This window comes from Sus scrofa, chromosome 4 (genome assembly GCF_054392235.1).
Source record: "Sus scrofa isolate SSC_HxYL_T2T_F1_AM1 chromosome 4, Sscrofa_HxYL_maternal_Yorkshire_Landrace_v2.0, whole genome shotgun sequence".
NCBI classification, from domain to species: Eukaryota; Metazoa; Chordata; class Mammalia; order Artiodactyla; family Suidae; genus Sus; species Sus scrofa.
Window position 1 is genome coordinate 134,870,310 of NC_139386.1, and position 22,398 is coordinate 134,892,707.

At 41.6% G+C, this 22,398-nt stretch overlaps 2 protein-coding genes across 7 annotated transcripts in view; one reads left to right on the plus strand and one right to left on the minus strand.

Annotated features, from left to right (window-relative positions):
* The window catches only part of ODF2L (outer dense fiber of sperm tails 2 like), a 604,788-nt gene that overhangs the window by 145,949 nt on the left and 436,441 nt on the right, over nt 1-22,398 (plus strand). The window lies entirely within an intron of this gene.
* LOC146404293 (calcium-activated chloride channel regulator 4-like) overlaps nt 19,967-22,398 on the minus strand; it is a 38,649-nt gene continuing 36,217 nt past the window's right edge. For both annotated transcript variants that reach the window (XM_085024209.1, XM_085024208.1), the window contains 2 exons: nt 21,259-21,492; nt 19,967-20,617 (listed from right to left, as the gene is read on the minus strand). In XM_085024209.1, coding sequence (XP_084880335.1) covers nt 20,187-20,617; nt 21,259-21,492 — 665 coding nt within the window. In that variant the 3' untranslated portion in view covers nt 19,967-20,186. The remainder of the gene's footprint in view (nt 20,618-21,258; nt 21,493-22,398) is intronic.

Consider the following 22,398-nt stretch of genomic DNA (forward strand, 5'->3'; position numbering starts at 1 on the left):
GATAGGGAGGGGGTGTGCAGGTGGCAATAGCAGGTCATGTGTGTTCCCCAGGGGTGAGGGCAACAAGTGGCGCTTGGTTGCAGGGCCCTCAGTGGTGATGACCCCTGGGGTGTTGAAGGCCACAGGGGGTTCCTGCTCATGGGACACTCAGTGGTGGTCGGCCACGCCCACCTCAGGAGTCCAAGATGGGGCTCCCATCCCCATAGCCCATGGAAGAGGAACCCAGACGCCGGAAGAAGCCCACAGGTGCACAGAGAAGGAAATTCCCCGGGCAGTCCCTCCTCCCCCTCCCCAACCGTGGCACCTTGCTTCTTCTGCAGACCCAGGCCTCCTCCTGTGCTCCCCTGGCTGTGGTGCACTGCTCCCCGGCCCTTAGGCTGCCTTTTTAAAAAATTATTTCTCAAATGAATTTAACACATCTGTAGTTATATATTGATCATCACAATCTGATTTCACAGGATTTCTATCCCACAACCCAAGCACATCCCCCCATTCCCCAAACTGTCTCCTTCAAAGACCATAAGTTTTTCAATGTCTGTGAGTCAGCATCTGTTCTGCAAAGAAGTTCCGTCTGTCCTTTTTTCAGATTCCACATGTCAGTGAAAGCATTTGATGCTGGTGTCTCATTGTATGGCTGACTTCATTTAGCATGATAGTTTCTAGGTCCATCCATGTTGCTAAAAATGCTGGTATTTCACTCCTTTTAATGGCTGAGTAATATTCCATGGTGTATATGTACCACATCTTCTCAATCCACTCCTCTGTCAATGGACATTTAGGTTGTTTCCATGTCTTGGCTATTGAAAATAGTGCTGCAATGAACATCAGAGTACATGTATCTTTGTGAGTTGTGGTTTTCTCTGGATCGATGCCCAGGAGTGGGATTGCTAGATCAAATGGTCGTCCTATGTTTAGTTTTCTGAGGCATCTCCATACTGTTTTCCACAGTGGTTGCACCAATTTTCAATCCCACCAACAGTGTACTAGGGTTCCTTTGTCTCCACACCCTTTCTAGCACTTCTTGTTGGTAGACTTTTGGATGATGGCCATTCTGGCTGGTGTAAGGTGGTACCTCATCCTGGTTTTGATTTGCATTTCTCTAATAACGAGTGGTGTTGAACATCTCTTCATGTGTTTTTTGGCCATCTGTATGTCTTCTTTGGAGAATTGTCTGTTTAGATCTTCTGCCCATTTTTGGATGGGGTTGTTTGTTTTTTTGGTATGGAGCTACAGAAAGTGTTTATAAATTTTGGAGATGAATCCCTTGTCCGTTGATTCACTTGCAAAGATTTTCTCCCATTCTGTCGGTTGTCGTTTTGTGTTGTTTAGGGTTTCCTTTGCTGTGCAGAAACTTTGAAGTTTGATTAGGTCCCATTTGTTTATTTTTGTTTTTATTGTCAATACTCTGATAGGTGGATCTGAGAAGATGTTGCTGTTGTTTATGTCAGAGAGTGTTTGGCCTGTGTTTTCCTCTAAGAGTTTGATAGTGTCTGGTCTTCTATCTAGGTGTTTAATCCATTTGGAGTTTGTTTTTGTGTATGGTGTTAGGGAGTGTTCTAATTTCATTCTTTTGCATGTAGCTGTCCAGTTTTCCCAGCACCACTTATTGAACAAGCTTTCCTTTCTCCATTGTATATTCTTGCCTCCTTTGTTATAGAATAGTTGGCTGTAGGTGTGTGGGTTGAATTCTGGGCTTTCTATCCTGTTCCACTAATCTCTATTTCTGTCTTTCTGCCAGTATCATATGGTTTTGATGACTGTTGCATTGTGGTATAGTCTGAAGTCTGGGAGCCTGATTCCTCCAGCTCCATTTTTCTTTTTCAGGATGTCTCTGGCTATTCTGGGTCTTTTGTGCTTCCAAACAAACTTCAAAATATTTTGTTTGAGTTCTGTGAAAAATGGCCTTGGTAATTTGATAGGGATTGCATTGAATCTGTAGATTGCCTTAGGTAGTATAGTCATTTTGATAATATTAACTCTTCCAATGCACGAGCATGGTATCTCTTTCCATCTATTTGTGTCATCTTTGATTTCTTTCATCAGTGTCTTATAGTTTTCAGAGTACAGGTCTTTTGTCTCTAGGTAGGTTTACTCCTAGGTATTTTATTCTTTTGGATGCACTGGTAAACGGGATTGCTTCCCTAATTTCTCTCTCTGCTCTTTCATTGTTAGTGTATAGAAATGCCGTCGATTTCTGTGTATTAATTTTGAATCCTGCGACTTTGCCAAATTCATGGATGAGCTCTAACAGTTTTCTGGTAGAGTCTTTAGGGTTCTCTAGGTATAGTATAATGTCATCTGCAAATAGTGATAGTTTTCCTTCTCCCTTTCCAATTTGGATTCCTTTGATCTCTTTTACTTCTCTGATTGCTGTGGCTAGGACTTCCAGAACTATGTTGAAGAGTAGTAGCGAGAGTGGACATCCTTGTCTTATTCCTGATCTCAGCAGGAATCCTTTCAGCTTTTCACCATTGAGAATGATGTTTGCTGTGGGTTTGCTATATATGGCCTTCATTACGTTGAGGTAGGTTCCTGCTATGCCCACTTTCTGACGGGTTTTTATCAGAAATGGGTGTTGGCATGAAAAAATGCTCAACATCGCTGATTATAAGAGAAATGCAAATCAAAACTACCATGAGATACCACCTCACACCAGTCAGAATGGCCATCATTAATAAATCCACAAATAACAAGTGCTGGAGGGGCTGTGGAGAAAAGGGAACCCTCCTGCACTGCTGGTGGGAATGTCAACTGGTACAGCCACTATGGAGAACAGTTTGGAGATACCTTAGAAATCTATACATAGAACTTCCATATGACCCCGCAATCCCACTCTTGGGCATCTATCCGGACAAAACTCTACTTAAAAGAGACACATGCACCTGCATGTTCATTCAGCACTATTCACAATAGCCAGGACATGGAAACAATCCAAATGTCCATTGACAGATGATTGGATTCGGAAGATGTGGTATATATACACAATGGAATAGTACTCAGCCATAAAAAAGGATGACATAATGCCATTTGTAGCAACATGGATGGAACTAGAGAATCTCATACTGAGTGAAATGAGCCAGAAAGACAAAGACAAATACCATATGATATCACTTATAACTGGAATCTAATATCCAGCACAAATGAACATCTCCTCAGAAAAGAAAATCATGGACTTGGAGAATAGACTTGTGGCTGCCTGATGGGAGGGGGAGGGAGTGGGAGGGATCGGGAGCTTGGGCTTATCAGACACAACTTAGAATAGATTTACAAGGAGATCCTGCTGAATAGCATTGAGAACTATGTCTAGATACTCATGTTGCAACAGAAGAAAGGGTGGGGGAAAACTGTAATTGCAATGTATACATGTAAGGATAACCTGACCCCCTTGCTGTACAGTGGGAAAATTAAAAAAAAATATTAAAGAAAAAGAAAGAAATGGGTGTTGGATTTTGTCAAAGGCTTTTTCCACGTCTATTAAGAGGATCATATGGTTTTTATTCTTCAGTTTGTTAATGTGGTATATCACACTGATGTATTTGCATATATTGGAAAATTCTTGCATCCTTGAGATAAGTCCCTCTTAGTCATGGTGTATGATCCCTTAGTATCTTGTTGGATTCAGTTTGCTAATATTTTGTTGAGGATTTTTGCATCGATGTTCATCAGTGAAATTGGCCTGTAGTTTTCTTTTTTTGTGGAGTCTTTGTCTGGTTTTGGTATCGGGGTGATGGTAGCCTCATAGAATGAGTTTGGGATTATCCCTTCCTCTGCAATTTTTTGAAATAGTTTCAGAAGGAGAGGTGTTAGCTCTTCTCTAAATGTTTGATAGAATTTGCCTGTGAAGCCATCTGGTCCTGGACTTTTGTTTGTTGGAAGTTTTTTAATCACAGTTTCAATTTCAGTTCTGGTGATGGGTCCATTCATCTTTTCTAATTCATCTTGGTTTAGTCTTGGAAGATTGTACTTTTCTAAGAGTTTGTCCATTTCTTCTAGGTTTTCCATTTTATTGGCATATAGTTGCATATAGTAGTCTCTTATGATCCTTTGTATTTCTGTATGTCTGTTGTTACTTCTCCGTTTTCATTTCTAATTTTATTGATTTGCATCCTCTCTCTTTTTTTTTTTGATAAGTTTGGCTAAGGGTTTATCAAATTTGTTGATCTTTTCAAAGAACCAGCTTTTTGTTTCATTGATCTTTTCTATAGTTTTATTTGCTTCTATTTCATTGATTTCTGTTCTGATCTTTATGATTCCTTTCCTTCTATTAACTTTAGATCTTGTCTATTCTTCTCTCTTGAGCTGCTTTAGGTGTAAAGTTTGCTTGTTTATTTGAGCTGTTTCTTGTTTCCTGAGGTGGGCTTGTATTGCTATAAACTTTCCTCTTAGAATGGCTTTTGCTGCATCCCAAAGGTTTTGGAGTGTCATATCTTTGTTGTCATTTGCTTATAGGTATTTTTAAATTTCCTCTTTGATTTCTTCAGTGATCCATTGGTTGTTTAGTAGCATGTTGTTGAGTCTCCACGTGTTTGTGTTTTTTGCAGTTTTTTCCTTGTTGTTGATTTCCAGTCATACAGCGTTGTGGTCAGAAAAGATGCTTGATATGATTTCAATTTTCTTAAAGTTATCAAGGTGGATTTGTAGCTCAGGATGTGATCAATCTTAGAGAATATTCCATGTGCACTTGAGAAGAATGTGTATTCTGTTGCTTTTGGATGGAATGTCCTATAAATATCTATTAAGTCCATCTGGTCTAATGCTTCATTCAGGGCCTGTGTTTCCTTATTGATTTTCTGGCTGGATGATCTGTCCATTGCTGTAAGTGGGGTGTTAATGTCCCCCACTATTATTGTGTTATTGTCAATTTGTCCTTTTAAGGTTGTTATCTGTTGCCTTATATATTGTGGTGAACCTGTGTTGGGTGCGTAGATATTTAAAATTGTTATATCTTCTTCTTGGATTGATCCTTTGATCATTATGTAATGTCCTTCTTTGTCCCTTAAAATATTCTTCATTTTAAAGTCTATTTTTTCTGTTATGAGTATTGCTTACTCTAGCTTTCTTTTGGTCCCTGTTTGCATGAAACATTTTCTTCCATCCTCTCACTTTCAATTTGTATGTGTCCCTAGAAGTGAAATGGGTCTCTTGAAGACAGCACATATATGGGTCTTGTTTTTTATCCATTCAGCCAGTCTATGTCTTTTGGTTGGGGCATTTAGTCCATTAATATTTAGGGTAATTATTGATATGTATGTTCTTATTGCCATTTTATTAATTGCTTTGGATTTGTTTTTGTTGCTCTTTTTTCTTCCCTTCTTTTCTTGTTCTCTCCTCTTCTGGTTTGATGACTATCTTTAGTGTTGTATTTGAGTTTATTTTTCTTAGTTGTTTGTGTATCAATTGTAGATTTTTGGTTTGCAGTTATTCTGAGGTTTTGATATGAGTCTATATGTATATGAGATTGTTTTATGTTGTTGTTCTCTTAATTGCAAGTTCATCTCAAGTGTTCTGCATTTGTACCCACCTCTTCTCATGCTTTCTGAATTGGTGGAATAATTGTGCAGGCATGATTTCTTATCTTTACTGTATACATATATATATATATATTTCTTATCTTTATATATATATATCTTTACTGTATATATATATATATATATATATATCTTTACTGGTGAGCCGTGTCATTTGTGGCATTTTTGTTTCCTGTTGCTGTCTTTTCTTTTCTGCCTAGAGAAGTTCCTTTAGTATTTGTTGTAAGGCTGGTTTAATGTTGCTGAATTCGCTCAGCTTTTGCTTATCTGTGAAGGTTTTGATTTCTCCTTCAAATCTGAATGAGAGGGAGTTCCCGTAGTGGCTCAGTGGTTAACGAATCCGACTAGGAACCATGAGGTTGTGGGTTTGATCCCTGGCCTTGATCAGTGGGTTAAGGATCCGGCGTTGCTGTGAGCTGTGGTGTGGGTCGAAGATGCAGCTTGGATCCCATGCTGCTGTGACTCTGGCCTAGGGCGGCGGCTAAAGCTCTGATTAGACCCCTAGCCTGGGAACCTCCACATGCCACAGGAGCTGCTCAAGAAAAGGCAAAAAGACAAAAAAAAAAAAAAATCTGAATGAGAGCCTTGTTGGGTAAAGTAATCTTGGTTGGAGGTTTTTTCCTTTCATCACATTAAGTATATCATGCCACTCCCTTCTGGACTGCAGAGTTTCTGCTGAAAAATCTGCCAATAACCTTATTGGGGTTCCCTTGTATGTTATATGTTTCTTTTCCCTAACTGCTTTCAAGATTTTCTCTTTGTCTTTAATTTTGGTCAATTTGATTAATATGTGTCTCAGTGTATTCCTCCTTGGGTTTATTTTATATGGTACTCGTTGTGCTTCCTGGATTTGAGTGAGTGGTTCCTTTCCCATGTTAGGGAATTTTTCGGCTATTATCTCTTGGAATATTTTTTCTGTCCCCTTCTCTCTCTCTTCTCCTTCTGGCACCCCTACAATATGGATGTTGGTGCATTTAACATTGTCCCAGAGTTCCCTGAGACTCTCTTCATTTGTTTTCAATCTTTTTTCTCTTTTCTGTTCTGCATCCGTAATTTCCACTAATCTGTCCTCCACCTCGCTTATGTGTTCTTCTGCCTCCTGTATTCTGCTGTTAGCTGCTTCTAGTGAGTTTTTTATTTCAGTTATTGTATTTTGCATCTCTTCTTGTTTAAGTTTTATATCTTGTATCTCTTTGGTCAGTGTTTCCTGCAAGTTATCCATCTTTGCCTCCAGGTTATTTGCAATGTCTTGCCTCATCTTCAGCATCAACAGTCTAAAGTCTTTTTCCTGGAGGCTGAGAATCTCCTCATCACTTAGCTGATTTTCTGGGGTTTTTCCTTTCTCCCTCATCTGAGTTATAGTCCTCTGTATTTTCATTTTTGTAGGTTTTTGGTGTGACCTTTTTACAGATAATAGAATTGTAGCCTCTCTTAATTCTGGTGTCTGCCCTCCTTGTGGCTAAAGTCAGTATGGGGGCTTGGTGTAGGCTTCCTGATGGGAGGGGCTGATGCCTGCCCACTGGTAGGTGGAGTTGATTCTAATCCCTCTGGTGGATGGGGCTTTGTATCTGGATGGGATTGGAGGTGGCTGTGTGCCTGAGGGGTGGGGCTGTGATCCCACCTGGATTGTTGTTTTCCCTGGGGCTTCTCAGCCCTGACTGCCGGGTGGGGCAAGATTTTCCCAAATGGCCACCTCCAGAGAAAGGTACTGCTGCTGAATATTCCTGAGAGCTTTGCTTTCAATGTCCTTCCCTCACAACAAGCCACATTCATCCCTATTTTCCCAGGATGTCCTCTAAGAACTGCAGTCAGTTTCAACCCAGATTCCTATGGAGACTTTGCTTTGCCCTGGGATTCAGTGCACGTGAAAGTCTGTATGCACCTTTTAAGAATGGGGTCTCCGTTTCCCCCAGTCCCGTGGAGCTCTTGCGCACAAGCCCCACTGGCCTTCAATGCCAGATGCTCCAGGGGCTCTTTCTCCCAGTGCCAGATCCCCACACGTGAGAGTTTGATGTGTGGCTCAGAACTCTCACTCCTGTAGGTGAGTCTCTGTGAACCAGTCAGTTTCCAGTCTGTGGGGCTTCCCACCCAGGAGGTATGGGGTTTTTTATATCATGAAATCACCCCTCCTACCTCTTGATGTGGCCTCTTCTTTTTCCTCTGGAGTCAGATATCTTTTTTAAGGTTTCTGGTCCATTTGGTTGAAGAATGCTCAGCCTTTAGTTGTGAATTTTGTTGTCTTTAGGGGAGAAGTTGAGCTCCAGTCCTTCTATTATGCCATCTTCATCCCATCTCTCCCCCTTAGGCTGTTTCCACACTGCCAACCCTAGTCCTCTCCCTGGAACTGACCTCCTTAGCTCACCCCTGTCTGCGTGTCTCTGGCTGTGGTGTCCTGGGTGTGGTACTGATGGTCTGTGGAGCTCTCTCTGCTTTGTCCTCCTCGGTTGGGTGCTGCACTTCCCCCCAAGGCTTCGAGGCTCCCTCTTTGTCCTGGCTGATCTTTCCTGTCAGTTAGGTGGCCTCCCAGGTTGTGGATTCCTTTCCTCTTTCATAGCTCTCTCGCAGGGGTGCTGGTCCCGTCCTAATTCCTCTTTTTCCCTTCTCTCCTCTCCTCTCCTCTCCTCTTCCCTTCCCTTCCCGTCTCTCTCGCTCTCTCTCTTTTTTCCTTTTGTTCTACTCAGTTATTTGAAGGGTTTCTTGCCCTTTCAGAGGTTCTGAGGTCTTCTGCCAGTGTTCCGTAGATATTCTGTGCAAACCGTTCTACACATGAATTTGTTTGATGTGTTTTGTGAGGGAAGGTGGGCTCCACATCTTACTCCCAACCATCTTGATCCCGACTCATTTTTTTTTCTTGATATTAGTTCTGGTTACTCAGATGTGCTTGGTTTTTGAAACTGTATCTAGCAGATGACCGACCCAAGCTTATAGAATAAAAAGAGTAAGAATATAAAACAATATATTCTTTAATATAACATATTTTAAATAACCTTCTTTGGTTTGATTTTATTTTACCATAGAGGAGAATGTCAAAATAGCCAGTTCATTAGTCCCTTGTCTCTTCACCAGCTGTTCATTCAATAACTATTTCCTGAGAAGTCACTATGTGAAATAAACAGAACAGACCGCTCTTGTTTTGTGTATATTCTAGTAGGGGAAAATCAGTGATAAACAGTCTGTCATTCAATTTTGCTGATTCAGGAAGGTAGGTCATTTCTGCTCTTTACGTTGGAATTCAGGGAGAGTGACTGGCTGATTCAGAGTCGTTAGAAAACATGGCATTTTTCAAGTGTAAAATAAGTTTTTAGCTGCTTTTCAATGACTCTGGCCTTCATGTCTTTGAAACTGTTTTGAAGGGATATTGTAAAATGCTGGGAAGGTGTTAACAGGTTCAGATATAGAAAATGAGACTAGAGAAGTAAATTAGGAAGAAGAAAATTCATAAAAATTTAAATCATCCCAAAGTTTGAAGTCTAGTTAAATGATGAATGAAGCATATACTGTGTGTCAGTTATTCCTACAGTAACATTGAGGATATAGTTCAAGGTCTTTTTCCTCAATTAGATGGGGTGAGGCTCAGTATTTTTATCTAGAGATATAATATTATATTCCTATAGTGTAAAGCCATGCATGAAAGTTGTTACTGGTTCCCTCTGTCTCCTCTTGTCAGCTCTGGGATTGATTCGTCACAACTGATGCTCTGGGGGAGACAGATTTCATGCTTTCTGTTACCAAATATTGATTTATTGAGCATAGCGATAGACATTGGGGATATCCTGATGATGAGAGATTGTCTCTTGCCCTTAAGAAGCTCACCATCTAGAGGAAACTTGGAACGCGTGAATTGTCAGTTAAAACACAGAGGTTCAGTGTTACTGCAGAGGGTAGGAGTGAGGTGATGCGAGGAGGCGTAACCCCGTCAAGAGGGGCCTGGAGGGTTAGGGAATGCTTCCTGGCAAGTGACACACATTCTAAGACTGAAGAAGCTCCCGGTCACCCGTGTGACTGAAGAACATGAACGTGGTGGGGTGAGACGGGAAGAGAAAGCATCTGGCAGCCTGGGCGCGAGAGGTCCTGGGATGTGTCGAGAGCGTGTGGAAGGGGCCCTGCACACACGACGCGTGAGTGAGAAGGTGCGAGACCTGCGACTGGAGAGGTAAAGCCAGAAGTGGGACATGAAAGACACAATCCATCACATCACGGGGCTTGCACTTCACGCCAAGTGCAAAGGAGAGTCACCAGAAGGTTCGAAGTGGCCAGTGACAGGATCAGATCTGTGCTTTAGAAAGACTGGCTGCAGGGTGAAGGGTGGTTGAAACGGGGCTGTGTTGCCAGCACATGTATTGTGTGAATTAGAAAAACAGCTTGTGAGTTAGAAAAACATATCCCCTTTGGGAAGACAAATGACCAAGTAGTGTCCCTCCACCTTAATCTTGGAGCCAGTTTGGACCATACCTCACCCCACTCTCCTTGCCCCTGACAAGGCTGGGTGCTGTCGGGCTGGACACAGTGTGCACGGTGGTTCCCAGCGGCTCTGTTTGCCAAGAGTTACCAGGGACTCAGGGGAGAGATGCTGGGGGCCTGAACCAAGGGTAGAGACAGGTGGAGGGCTTTTTGAGATGATTAGAATTGACAGGATTTGGTGACTGGTTGTAAGGGGTAAGGAAAGGGAGGGGAAGCGTTTCTGTACATGTCGTGTTTTCAGATACTCAGCACTCATCCGTCCCCTCTCCTCTTTCATTCTCCCCTCCCAGGATGCTGTCCTGTTCTCCAAAGAGCTCACTGTATAGTTGAGGGGTGTTAGGGAGGCTGTGTCCGGTGTGTAAGTGAGTGCACTTGGGAGTTAGATTCTGTATGGAGAGAGGAGAATGGGACACAAAAGGAGGAGTGCTCTCTTCTGCCGGAGAGAGGGGGAGGCAGCGGGGGAAGGCAGCGGGGGTGGGATTTTCAAAGAGGGGCATATGGTCAGAAGGCAGAGAAGGGATCCCGAAGGTGTAGGATTAGATGGGGGGAAGGATGCGGGGAGGATGCTGTTCCTGATAAAGACCTAGACACGTAAAACCGAGTGAACTTTTAGAGAGCTGAACATCTGACTGATTAAAGGAGTGCAATCGGGCGGGCGGTGGGGTGGTGCAGTAAGAGGTAGGGACGTGGAGGCGAGGGCCCCATGGTGGTGAGCCTGGCACTCATTCTTCTGACAGATACTTGGTGCCTGGAAAAAGTGATGTACAAACAGTCATACTCTCTGCCTTTATGGCACTTAGATTTTTTTTTCTTTTTATGGCCACAGCTGTGGTATATGGCAGTTTCCAGGCTAGGGGTCAAATTGGAGCTGCAACTGCCAGCCTACACCGCAGCCATAGGGATGCGTGATCCGAGCCGTGCCTGCGACCTACACCACAGCTCATGGCAACACCAGATCCTTAACCCACTGAGTGAGGCAAGGGATCGAACCCACATCCTCACGGACATTATGTCAGGTTCTTAACCTGCTGAGCCACAATGGGAACACCTAGACTGTATTTTTGAACCAATTTAAGAGGTATTTTGGTTTTGCTTGTTACTTTGGGGGCAATGTGGTAGATGCTTGGAGGGAGTAGAATGAAGACCCAGAGACCAGGTAGGGACCATGTTTTTCCAGGATACGGAACTGAGGCTGCATCCCTGAAGGGGGGCTGAGGAGAGACACAGGTAGGGCGATGTCAGTGACAGGACACAAAGTTTGAGGGAATCGGAGGGTCAGGGATGGCTTCCTGGTCCCCGATTTGAATGACTGGATGGTGAGGTATTTTTCTGAGATAAGAAGTTCTGAAGGAGCTATGAGTGCAGATCATATTTCAGTTTCATATAATTACTTCATTTCCTTATCAAAAATTGACAAATACGTATCCAAACAGCTCTCTAACCAACCCACACTTTCCAAGTTGTCTTTGAGTGTGTGTGTGTGTGTGTGTGTGTGTGTGTGTGTGTGTGTGTGTGTGTGAGATGATGATGATGGGGCAGAGGTTGGAGATGCAGTGGGCATTCAGTAGCAGGCTTTTCTCTGATGGAATTATGCCCTGACATTAGACTGTGGACTCTGGAGTGCCCTGTTTTATTTCTAGGAAGAAATTTTGATCAAGGGCCCAGATATATTTGAGAAACCGCATGGATGCACACTTGTAGGAAAGCACAGGAATATGATTTTTTGCTACTCCCAGGTCCAAGCAGATATTCAAGTCATGGAGTGAGTGATGGCTCTGCTTCCATATCACCAGATTGCTGCTTTTCAGTTTCTCATATGGCTTTACCACAATTTTGTGGAAAAGTCACCCCCTTATCTCCTGTACCATGTGGGGTCAGGTGACAGGATACATAGCGTGTAGCACTTTGCATACATTCCTCGTGAGGTCAAACATACCAAGAACTAATGTGTGGGTCATCATATAAATTGTTAAAGAAAACAGGGCACCAAGATCATAATTCAAATAATTATTTTGCAGTAAGTGTTACTTGAGTAGACGTGTAATGGGCTGTTATAGGTATGAAGGCAGTAGGACCACTTCAGGTTGCATTTACCGCCTTTTGTAAAGGTATATATTTTTTTCATGAGCATTCCTATGTAGTGGTCAGGTCCATCACATGAGGACACAGCCTGGGTTTTGTGGAACTCCAGGGGTGCCATTAATATAAGACATGGTTTAAATGGATCTCTTTGGGGTTAGATATGTGGTAGTCCTTGAGAAGAATTACAGGGAAACCGAAGACAGAAATGGAGGGCAGTGGGGCCAGTCCAAGGAAAGAAGCCATGCTGGGCCCCAGAAGTGGCGGGTGATGGTGGGAGGGCTGCCTGGGAATGAAGGGCCTCTTCTTGCAGAGGCAGGTGGCTGATGGGGAGGTGGACACGAGTGTCCACCACAGAACAGAAGGAAGTGGGAAGATGGTGAGAGTTTGGGGTCTAGGGAATGGGTTTGGTTTGTCACCAGTCGATTTGTCACCACTCGGTTTGTCACCGTAGCTTCATGCAACAATATTGTGAATGTGATGACGATGAAATCAATCTACAGCTCTCTCCTCTCTACACCTCTCCTCTCTACAGCTCTCTCCTCTACAGCTGTCCTCTCTACAGCTCTCGCCTCTACAGCTCTCCTCCCTACACCTCTCACCTCTCTACAGCTGTCCTCTCTACAGCTCTCTCCTCTACTGCTCTCTCCTCTCTACAGCTCTCTCCTCTCTACACCTCTCCTCTCTACAGCTCTCTCCTCTACAGCTGTCCTCCCTACACCTCTCACCTTTCTACAGCTGTCCTCTCTACAGCTCTCTCCCCTCTACAGCTCTCCTCTCTACAGCTCTCGCCTCTACAGCTGTCCTCCCTACACCTCTCACCTCTCTACAGCTGTCCTCTCTACAGCTGTCATCTCTACAGCTCTCTCCTCTCTAAGCTCTCTTGTCTACATCTCTCCTCCCTACAGCTGTCCTCTCTACAGCTCTAACCTCTCTAGAGCTCTCTCCTCTACAGCTCTCTCCCCTCTACAGCTCTCCCCTCTACAGCTCTCTCCTCTCTACTGCTCTCCTCTCTACAGGTCTCTCCTCTCTACAGCTGTCTTCTCCCCAGCTGTCCTCTCTACAGCTCTCTCCTCTGTACAGCTCTCTTGTCTACAGCTCTCTTCTCTACCGCTCTCCTCTCTACAGCTCTCCTCTCTACTGCTGTCCTCTCTACAGCTCTTTCCTCTACAGCTCTCTCCTCTCTACAGCTCTCTTGTCTACAGCTCTCTCCTCTATAGCTCTCTCCTCTCTACAGCTGTCCTCTCTAGAGCTCTCCTCTCTAGAGCTCTCCTCTCTACAGCTCTCCCCTCTACAGCTCTCTGGGCATGAGAGATCCCAAGCTGTCACCTTCTACAATTCTACTCAGTCAGTGAGATACTCTAACTTCTTGATGTATCACCCATGCATGAAATCCTTAGTGCATGAAGGTGGTCACGCTAACAAATCTTTGTTCACGTCTGTCCCCTGATCATTTCTTCCATTTTAGCAGCGTCAGGAACTCTTCCCATCAGGGGTTCCACAGTGCTGGTGTGAGAGGTTTACATCTCCTGACTTATGGGGCTTCCTTAGATTTGCATTTATTAAGCAAAACACTGTACTTCCTCAAAAGGCCAACCCTTTTCTCTCTCCTGGCCTTCTTTTATTGGGGGTAGTTAACGGTAGTAGAATTGGTGGGTGGGCAGCTTTGGCTGACCTAGTACACCTTGCCAGCTATAAGGAGATGTGGCTTTCAATACTCTAGGCTTGGATCCTGCTGTGCAAGTTACCCTTTCTTCTCAGATTTGGGCCTGCGAAATTGATTTTAGGAAAATTATATCCTGGTGGGTAGTAAATGCTACCTTTTCTTTCTAATAGTAAAGGTCACACTGAAGGCATAAGCTTGTGCTCTTGGGAAATCTAGATGCGAATGGAAGGTCAGTGTTGTAGATGGTAGGAATTTTATTTGCGTAAGGGGTTAGTGAGTATCATGGGAGTTACAATTATTGAATGACACTTCAGACCACTTTGATAACTTGTAATTCTTTATATCTTGTGATTTATTTAATATGTCTTTCTTTTAGAATCTAACCTCCATGAGGACTTAGTATTTTATTTTTTCTTTTTCTTTTTTAATTTTTTTTCACTTTCCTTTTCTTTTTTTTCCTACTGTATAACATGGGCCCCAGTTACACATACATGTATACATAATTTCTTCTCCCATTGTTGTGCTGCAGTGTAAGTATCTAGACATAGTTCTCAGTGCTACACAGCAGGATCTCATTGTAAATCTATTCCAAGAGCAATAGTTTGCATCCATTAACCTCAAGTTCCCAATCCCTCCCACTCCCTCCACCTCCCCCAGGCAACCACAATTCTATTCTCCAAGTCCATGATTTTCTTTTCTGTGGAAAGTTTCATTTGTGCTGTATATTAGATACCAGATATGAGTGATATCATATGGTATTTGTCTTTCTCTTTCTGACTTACTTCACTCAGTACGAGAGTCTCTAGTTCCATCCATGTTGCTGCAAGTGGCATTATGTCATTCTTTTTTATGGCTGAGTAGTGTTCCATTGTGAATATATACCACATCTTCCTAATCCAATCATCTGTTGATGGACATTTGGGTTGTTTCCAGCTCTTGGCTATTGTGAGTAGAGCTGCAATGAACATGTGGGTGCATGTGTCTTTCTTAAGGAAAGTTTTGTCCGGATATATGCCCAAGAGTGGGATTGCTGGATCATATGGTAGTTCTATGTATAGATTTCTAAGGTACCTTCATACTGTTCTCCATAGTGGCTGTACCAGCTTACATTCCCACTAATAGTGCAGGAGGGTTCCCTTTTCTCCACACCCCCTCCAGCACTTGTTATTTGTGGACTTATTAATGATGGCCATTCTGACTGGTGTGAGGTGGTTATCTCATGGTAGTTTTGATTTTCATTTCTCTAATAATCAGGGATGCTGAGCATTTTTGCATGTGCTTGTTGGCCATCTGTATATCTTTCTTGGAGGAATGTCTATTCAGGTCTTTTGCCCATTTTTCCATTGGGTTGTTGGCTTTTTTCTATTGAGTTGTATAAGTTGCTTGTATATTCTAGAGATTAAGCCCTTGTCGGTTGCATCATTTGAAACTATTTTCTCCCATTCTGTAAGTTGTCTTTTTGTTTTCTTTTTGGTTAATTTTGCTGTGCAAAAGCTTTTCAGTTTGATTAGGTCCCATTGGTTTATTGCTGCTTTTATTTCTGTTGCTTTGGGAGACTGACCTGAGAAAACATTCATAAGGTTGATATCACAGAATGTTTTGCCTATGTTCTCTTCCAGAAGTTTGATGGTGTCTTGTCTTACATTTAACTCTTTAAGCATTTTGAGTTTATTTTTGTGCATGGTGTGAGGGTGTGTTCAAGTTTCATTGATTTGCATGAAGCTGTCCAGTTTCCCAGCAATGCTTGCTGAATAGACTTTCTTTTTCCCATTTTATGTTCTTGCCTCCTTTGTCAAAGATTAGTTGACCATAGATGTCAGGGATTATTTCTGGGTTCTCTATTCATATTTTCTTTTTAAAAAATTTTAAAATTTAATTTTATTGAAGTATTTACAATGTTGTGTTAATTTCTTCTATACAGCAAAGTGTTCAGCCATGCGCATATGCATCCATATCCACTTCCATGTAGGTTATCACAGAACATGGGGTAGATTTCCCTGTGCTATACAGAAGGTCCTTGTTTTTTTTTTTTTTTTTTTTTTTTTTTTTGTCTTTTTGCTATTTCTTGGGCCGCTCCCGTGGCATATGGAGATTCCCAGGCTAGGGGTCTAATCGGAGCCGTAGCCACCAGCCTACACCAGAGCCACAGCAACGCAGGATCCGAGCCGCGTCTGCGACCTACACCACAGCTCACGGCAACGCCAGATCCTCAACCCACTGAGCAAGGGCAGGGACCGAACCCGCAACCTCATGGTTCCCAGTCGGATTCGTTAACCACTGCGCCACGACGAGAACTCCCAGAAGGTCCTTGTTGATCTTACATTCCACATATTAAAGTGTGTCTGCCGTTCCCAAACCCCCAATCCATTCCTCCCCACCCCTTAACCCTTCCCATTTGGTAACAATATATTTGTTTTCAAAGACTGTGTGTCTGTTTCTGTTTTTTTGTTTTGTTTTGGTTTGGTCTTTTTGCCATTTCTTGGGATGCTCCCGTAGCATATGGAGTTTCCCAGGCTAGGGGTCCAATCATAGCTGTAGCCACCAGCCTACACCAGAACCACAACAACACGGGATCCTAGCCGTGTCTGCAACCTACACCACAGCTCATGGCAACGCCAGATCCTTAACCTACTGAGCAAGGCCAGGGATCGAACCCACAACGTCATGGTTCCTAGTCGGATTTGTTAACCACTGAGCCATGATGGGAACTCTGTGTCTCTGTTTTGTATATAGGTTAATTTTTATAATTTCTAAAATTCCACATACAAGTGATATCATATGGTATTTGTCTTTCTCCTGACTTACTTCCTTAGTATGAGACCTGTATTCTAAAAACTGTGAGATGCTAATGAAAGAAATCAAAGATGACACAAATAGTTGGAAAGATATATCATGTTCTTGAATTGGAAGAATCAGTATTCTCAAAATGGCTATACTACGCAAAGCAATTTCTAGATTCAATGCAATCCCTATCAAATTACCAATGGCAGTTTTACAGAACTAGAACCCAAAAGTTTTCAAAATTTGTATGGAAATACAAAAGACCCCAAATAGCTAAAGCAATCCTAAGAAAGAAAAACAGCTGGAGGAATGAGGATCCCTGACTTACAACTGTATTACAAAGCTACAGGTATCAAAACAGTATGGTACTGGCACAAAAACAGAAATATAGATCAATGGAACAGGTTAGAAAGACCAGAAATAAACCCATAAACTAATCTATGACAAAGGAGGCGGGAATATACAATGGAGGAAAGACAGTCTGTTCAATAAGTGGTGCTGGGAAAAATGGACAGCTACATGTAAAAGAATGAAATTAGAACACTCTAACACCATATACAAAAACAAATTCAAAATAGATTGAAGATATAAATATAAGGCTGGATACTATAAAACTAGAGGAAAACATGTATAATATAAATACTCTTTGACATAAATTGCAGCAATGTCTTTTTGGATCCACCTCCCTGAATAATGAGAATAAAAGCAATAATAAGCAAATGGGACCTGATTAAAGGGTTAAAAACCTTTGCAAGGCAAAGGAAACCATTTTTTAAAAAACCATAAAACCACAGAATAGGAAAAAAATGCAAATGAAGCAACTGACAAGGAATTAATGTGCAAAATATACAAACATCTTACACAGCTTTATATTGACAAAACGACTCAATTAAACAATGGGCAAGAGATCCAAATAGACATTTCTCCAAAGAAGACAGACAGATGGTCAAGAAGCCCATGAAAATATGCTCAACATTGCTGATTATTAGAGAAATGCAAATCAAAACTATAATGAAGTACCACTGCACACCATCAGAATGGCCATAATTAAAAAGTACACAAATAGTAAATGCTGGAGAGGGTATGGAAAAAAGGGAAGCCTCCTACACTGTTTGTGGGAATGTAAATTGATACAGCCACTATGGAAAACAGTATGGAGGTTCCCCAAAAAAACTAAAAATAAATTTACCATATGATTCAGCAATCCCACTCCTGGGCATCTATCTGGAGGAAACCATAATTTGAAAAGATACATGCACCCCAATGTTCATTAAAGCCCTATTTACAATAGCCAAGACATGGAAGCACTCTCAGTATCTATTGACAGAAAAATGGATAAAGAGATGGTACACACATAGAAAGGAATATTACTCAGCCTTAAAAAAGAATGAAATAGAGTAGTATTTTCATTTACCATTCTATCCACAACACTTAGCTGCAAAGCATTGGTAAATAGTAGGCGCTTAATATTCTGACTGACTGATGGACTGGTGGCCCTTAGTGCTAAGATCCCTAAATTTGGGGTACAACAGTACAAAGCTTCTCAGCATGAATTCTGCTATGAATTGAGCATTAAGTATGTGCAGGAATGAGGCCAAGGACCTGCCATTATATAATGGGATTTACACAGCCCTTAGGGGTTGGTATTAGTATACCACTTTTACAAATGAGAAAAATAAGGTGTAACTTCTGTTGCTATTATACCAACGCCTAATTACAAAGAACTGTTTTAAAGTTTTTATGTTTATTAATTCAGCATATAGAGGTTAAACTTATTATAATATTTTTAGTGATATTTACAAAAAGCTTTACAATTGTATTACAAATTAAACCTCTTTTGCCTACATATTACTTTCCACAATTTCTACTCCTTCTCTACACTCTATTCAAAGTCGAGATTCTTGAAAGAATTGTTTACACACAATTTCTCTATTTCTTCACTCTGCACTTTTTCTTTATCAGTTTTTCTGTTGTTAAGGTCACTGATAACTGTGTTATTCATTGGTCACTTTTCAGCACTAATCAGAAACTGTTGACTGCTCCTTCTTGAATCACTCTTCTTTTCTCAATCTCACACATTTGAGTTTTCTCGTTTGTATTGAGAAGCTCTTTCTGTTTTTTTTTTTTTCCCCCTTGGGCAGTTCCTCTTCTTCAATAGCAAAACTATGTATATCATGTGGAAATTGGTAAGAATAGTATCTTAAATTGTTTTCATTTGGCTTTATGACTGAATCAGTAAATACAGAGTGTCAAAGGCTTACAAGATAGGGGTTTAAGTGGATAGGTGGGCACAATGCCACATGCCTGCAGTTCCTCATGGGGATGGGCCAGAAGCTCTGATACGTTTGTGATAACTCGATCAACTATTAGATCGTGAATGATGCCATAGGGCTGTAGCGGAAATCCCACGCAGAGCCTGTATGCAGCAGGTGCGATCCCTAGTTTATCCTGGACTATGGCCAGAGTTAGCTTTGTGGGCTTGAACTTTGTACATTTGCACAGTTCTCCATGCACAGAAGGTCCCGGAACTTCAGTGCTTTGCTGCTGCCATCTTGAAACCCTCATTACTTTTTGAACAGAGGCTGCTCATTTTCATTTAGCCCTGAGTCCTATAAATTTTGTAGCTTGTTCAGAATACAACAATGGTGGCCACTCATTTGTTTTTCTGATTCTTACTAATTCACAATTAGCTACTTGATTAGGTCCTGGAAACAGATCTGAACCAAGGCCTGACCTAGAAGGGGAGAGCCTACAGCCGAGACCCACCTGGGCATAGCTGTTGTACCAGAGCATCTGGGAGGGTACTAACTTGCCTGGTAGGCTTTGCCTCCAGAGCTGTGGGCCTGGTGGGTGGGAAGGACACAGGGAAAGTCTGGCTTGTGTATATTATTTCTGTCACCATCATAGGATTTCAAGCTTTTACTCCCCTCCGAGTAAAAGGCCAGCTGTCCTACAGTTACCCTTTCCCTACATTTTCTCCCTGTTCACCTGTACATGCATAGCTCTTAGCATTGCCTGAACAGGTGCCAGGCCACTAGAGGAACTAATTGTGCTGATGGACCTTCTGCCTCAATAGCACAGTTCCAGGTGCTCTACTGCGCTGCTCATTTCCAGTGAATTATACGGGAGTAAACCAGCACTCCTGGACATGAGGGTCTCCCACGTATTTCCTCTTCCTTAGCTTCCTTAACACTGTCTTCTATATCAAGGAAGTGCAGTAAACATGTCCTTATTCATTTCTATGTAGTACTATATAACCGAAGACCTTTGGCGAATATATAGTAAAGTCGATTTAAACCTAAAAGCACTAAGACCAAATTCATTTTCCCTCAGGTATTGCTTGTTTGCCTTCTTACAGTTGTGTTTTGACCACTCCAACAGTTTTAACTTCTTGATGAAATTTAAATTTTTATAGAAAACTTTTGTGTCAGATAATATACATGACCAAGTATGAATATGAAAAAGGATATTTTATTTCTCCCTTTTTGTGATAAAACAGTGAATAAATACAATTATTTAATATCGATTCACAATTTTTCAGATACCCCTGAATTTTATATTTAATCAAAGTAACCCTTCTGAAACTCTTAAAATTATTTGCATGAGTTCATGATCATATATCATAAATTTTAAAATTCAGAAACATCCTCTACTTTTGTTGTTGATGTTTTTTAAAACCCTGTTCTAGGTCTTCTAGTATTTCTATTCTTGTTTAAGATGCAAATGGTGACACTTAAAATCAGGCTCACGATTACTACAGAGCCAACCACTATCAGCACCAAGGTAGAGATGCTGACTCCGGATTTAGCAGGACCAGGATCTGGATGACTGTCGTCAGGACTGGGATCTGCTTCGGGAGTAAACAAAGCTACTTGCGCAATGTTGGATACTTTCGATGTCAAGTTGCTTTTATCCACACTTCGAATGGCAATGAATATGTGGGTTGCATTTTCTTCTGAGAGATTTCCTGGTTTGAATGCAAAGCTTTCCTTGGTGTTGGCCTCGCTTGGTAACAGAGCAGAAGTGTTTATTTGCAGAGCGTCGTCAAAATTATCCCTTAGATCCAAGAGACTTCCGCTTATTCTTATGATATACTGTTCAACTAAGAAAGAAAAAAGTTACATGTAGCTTAGAAACTAGAGCGTACCATAAGAAATTCCTTTTTTTTTTTTTTTTTTTTTTTTGTCTTTTTGCCATTTCTTGGGCCGCTCTCGCGGCATATGGAGGTTCCCAGGCTAGGGGTCTAATCGGAGCCGTAGCCACCAGCCTACACCAGAGCCACAGCAACGTGGGATCCGAGCCGCGTCTGCGACCTACACCACAGTTCACGGCAACGCCGGATCTTTAACCCACTGAGCAAGGGCAGGGATCGAACCCGCAACCTCATGGTTCCTAGTCGGATTCGTTAACCACTGCGCCACCACGGGAACTCCAGAAATTCCTTTTTATTCATTCTCCTCAAAACTGTTAGTTAGCCAAGCTTATATTAATATCCAGAGCCTTATTTATTTTTCTATAAATACTGGATTCTGATTTTTAAACTCTGCCAAATGATCCCTTCTTTGTATGAAAAGTGGTATCAGGAAAAATGTGTCATATTTGATGATTCAAAACGAGATTATAAAATTAATACTTTTATAAGCTATTCATTGTACATTGTTTTCCTCTCACACACTCTTACACCCTTGCTTTTGCAACGAGCAACTTTCATTTAATCAACACCTTGTGACATTTCATCCTTACCTGTTCCAACATCAAAATCGTCTCCCGGTGCCGTCCATGTTATCCTGATCTCATCCTCATCTGAGGTGGCCTCCAGGTCTGTGATTTGACTCGGTGGGTAGAGGTCAGGCAAGGGGCCATTTGGAACATTTGAAACCACAAATGCACCTCCTATTGCTGTTCTGGTGAAACTCTCCAAATTTGTCTGAGTGTTCTCATCAATTTCAGGTCTTGGTGGATTCTCTTCAATTTCCCCTGCATGAACAATTCCTGGTATTTAATGGGCAAATCTGTACTAGTATTTTCAGAACTCAACGAATTGTATTTCCTAGCCCACATATTTCCCTTTTTTCCCCCCATATACACAGTCACATGTTACTAATTTTGGTGACAAGGTCATAAGCAGGCAATTCTTTCTCTAGCATCCTGGTCCGGGTACTGTAGGGTAGAACTGGATAATGAATTGCTTTGGAATTAAGGCTGCACTGAATGTGAATATTTTTATATAATTCAATATATGTCTTAAAAATAAAGGAATTGCTTTATTTCTCAAGTTATCTCCAAGCTGGGAAGAAAGCTGGGGAAATTGCTTCTGCTTCCCTCAACCACTTGGGCCAGGTTCCTCATTTCTTCCCTGTTACAAGAGTTAAGGGACATACTTTGGGTTCTACTCCAACTTCCAACAGAAAGCCCCTAAAAGTCACAAGGGGCAAGACAAAGGAAAGCTAACAAAAATACATTCTTAACCCTTATCATCACCTTCCTCTCCACATTTTTTTCTTTTGACTCAAAAACATTCCAACAATGTTAGCTCACTTATGTATCTTTCACAGCATATGTAATCTGAAGGATAGATGCTGCCTCTGGTTTGTACTTAGATATGTAGCATCTTAGCCTGTTTCCTTCATCCTGAGCTGAAAATGTGGCATGTTACTATTTTTATGTTTTTTGTTTTATAAATTTTGGGACCTAGAAGGGAGCTTAGAAGTCTGCCAATCTCACATCTATTTTTGATGTTTATTATTATTTTAAAAAATTGGAATGTAGCTGTCTCACAAAGTTGTGTTAATTTCAGGCATACAGAAAAGTAAATCAGTTATAAATATATGTCTGTCCATTCCTTCACAGATTCTTTTCCCATATAGGTTATTACACATTATT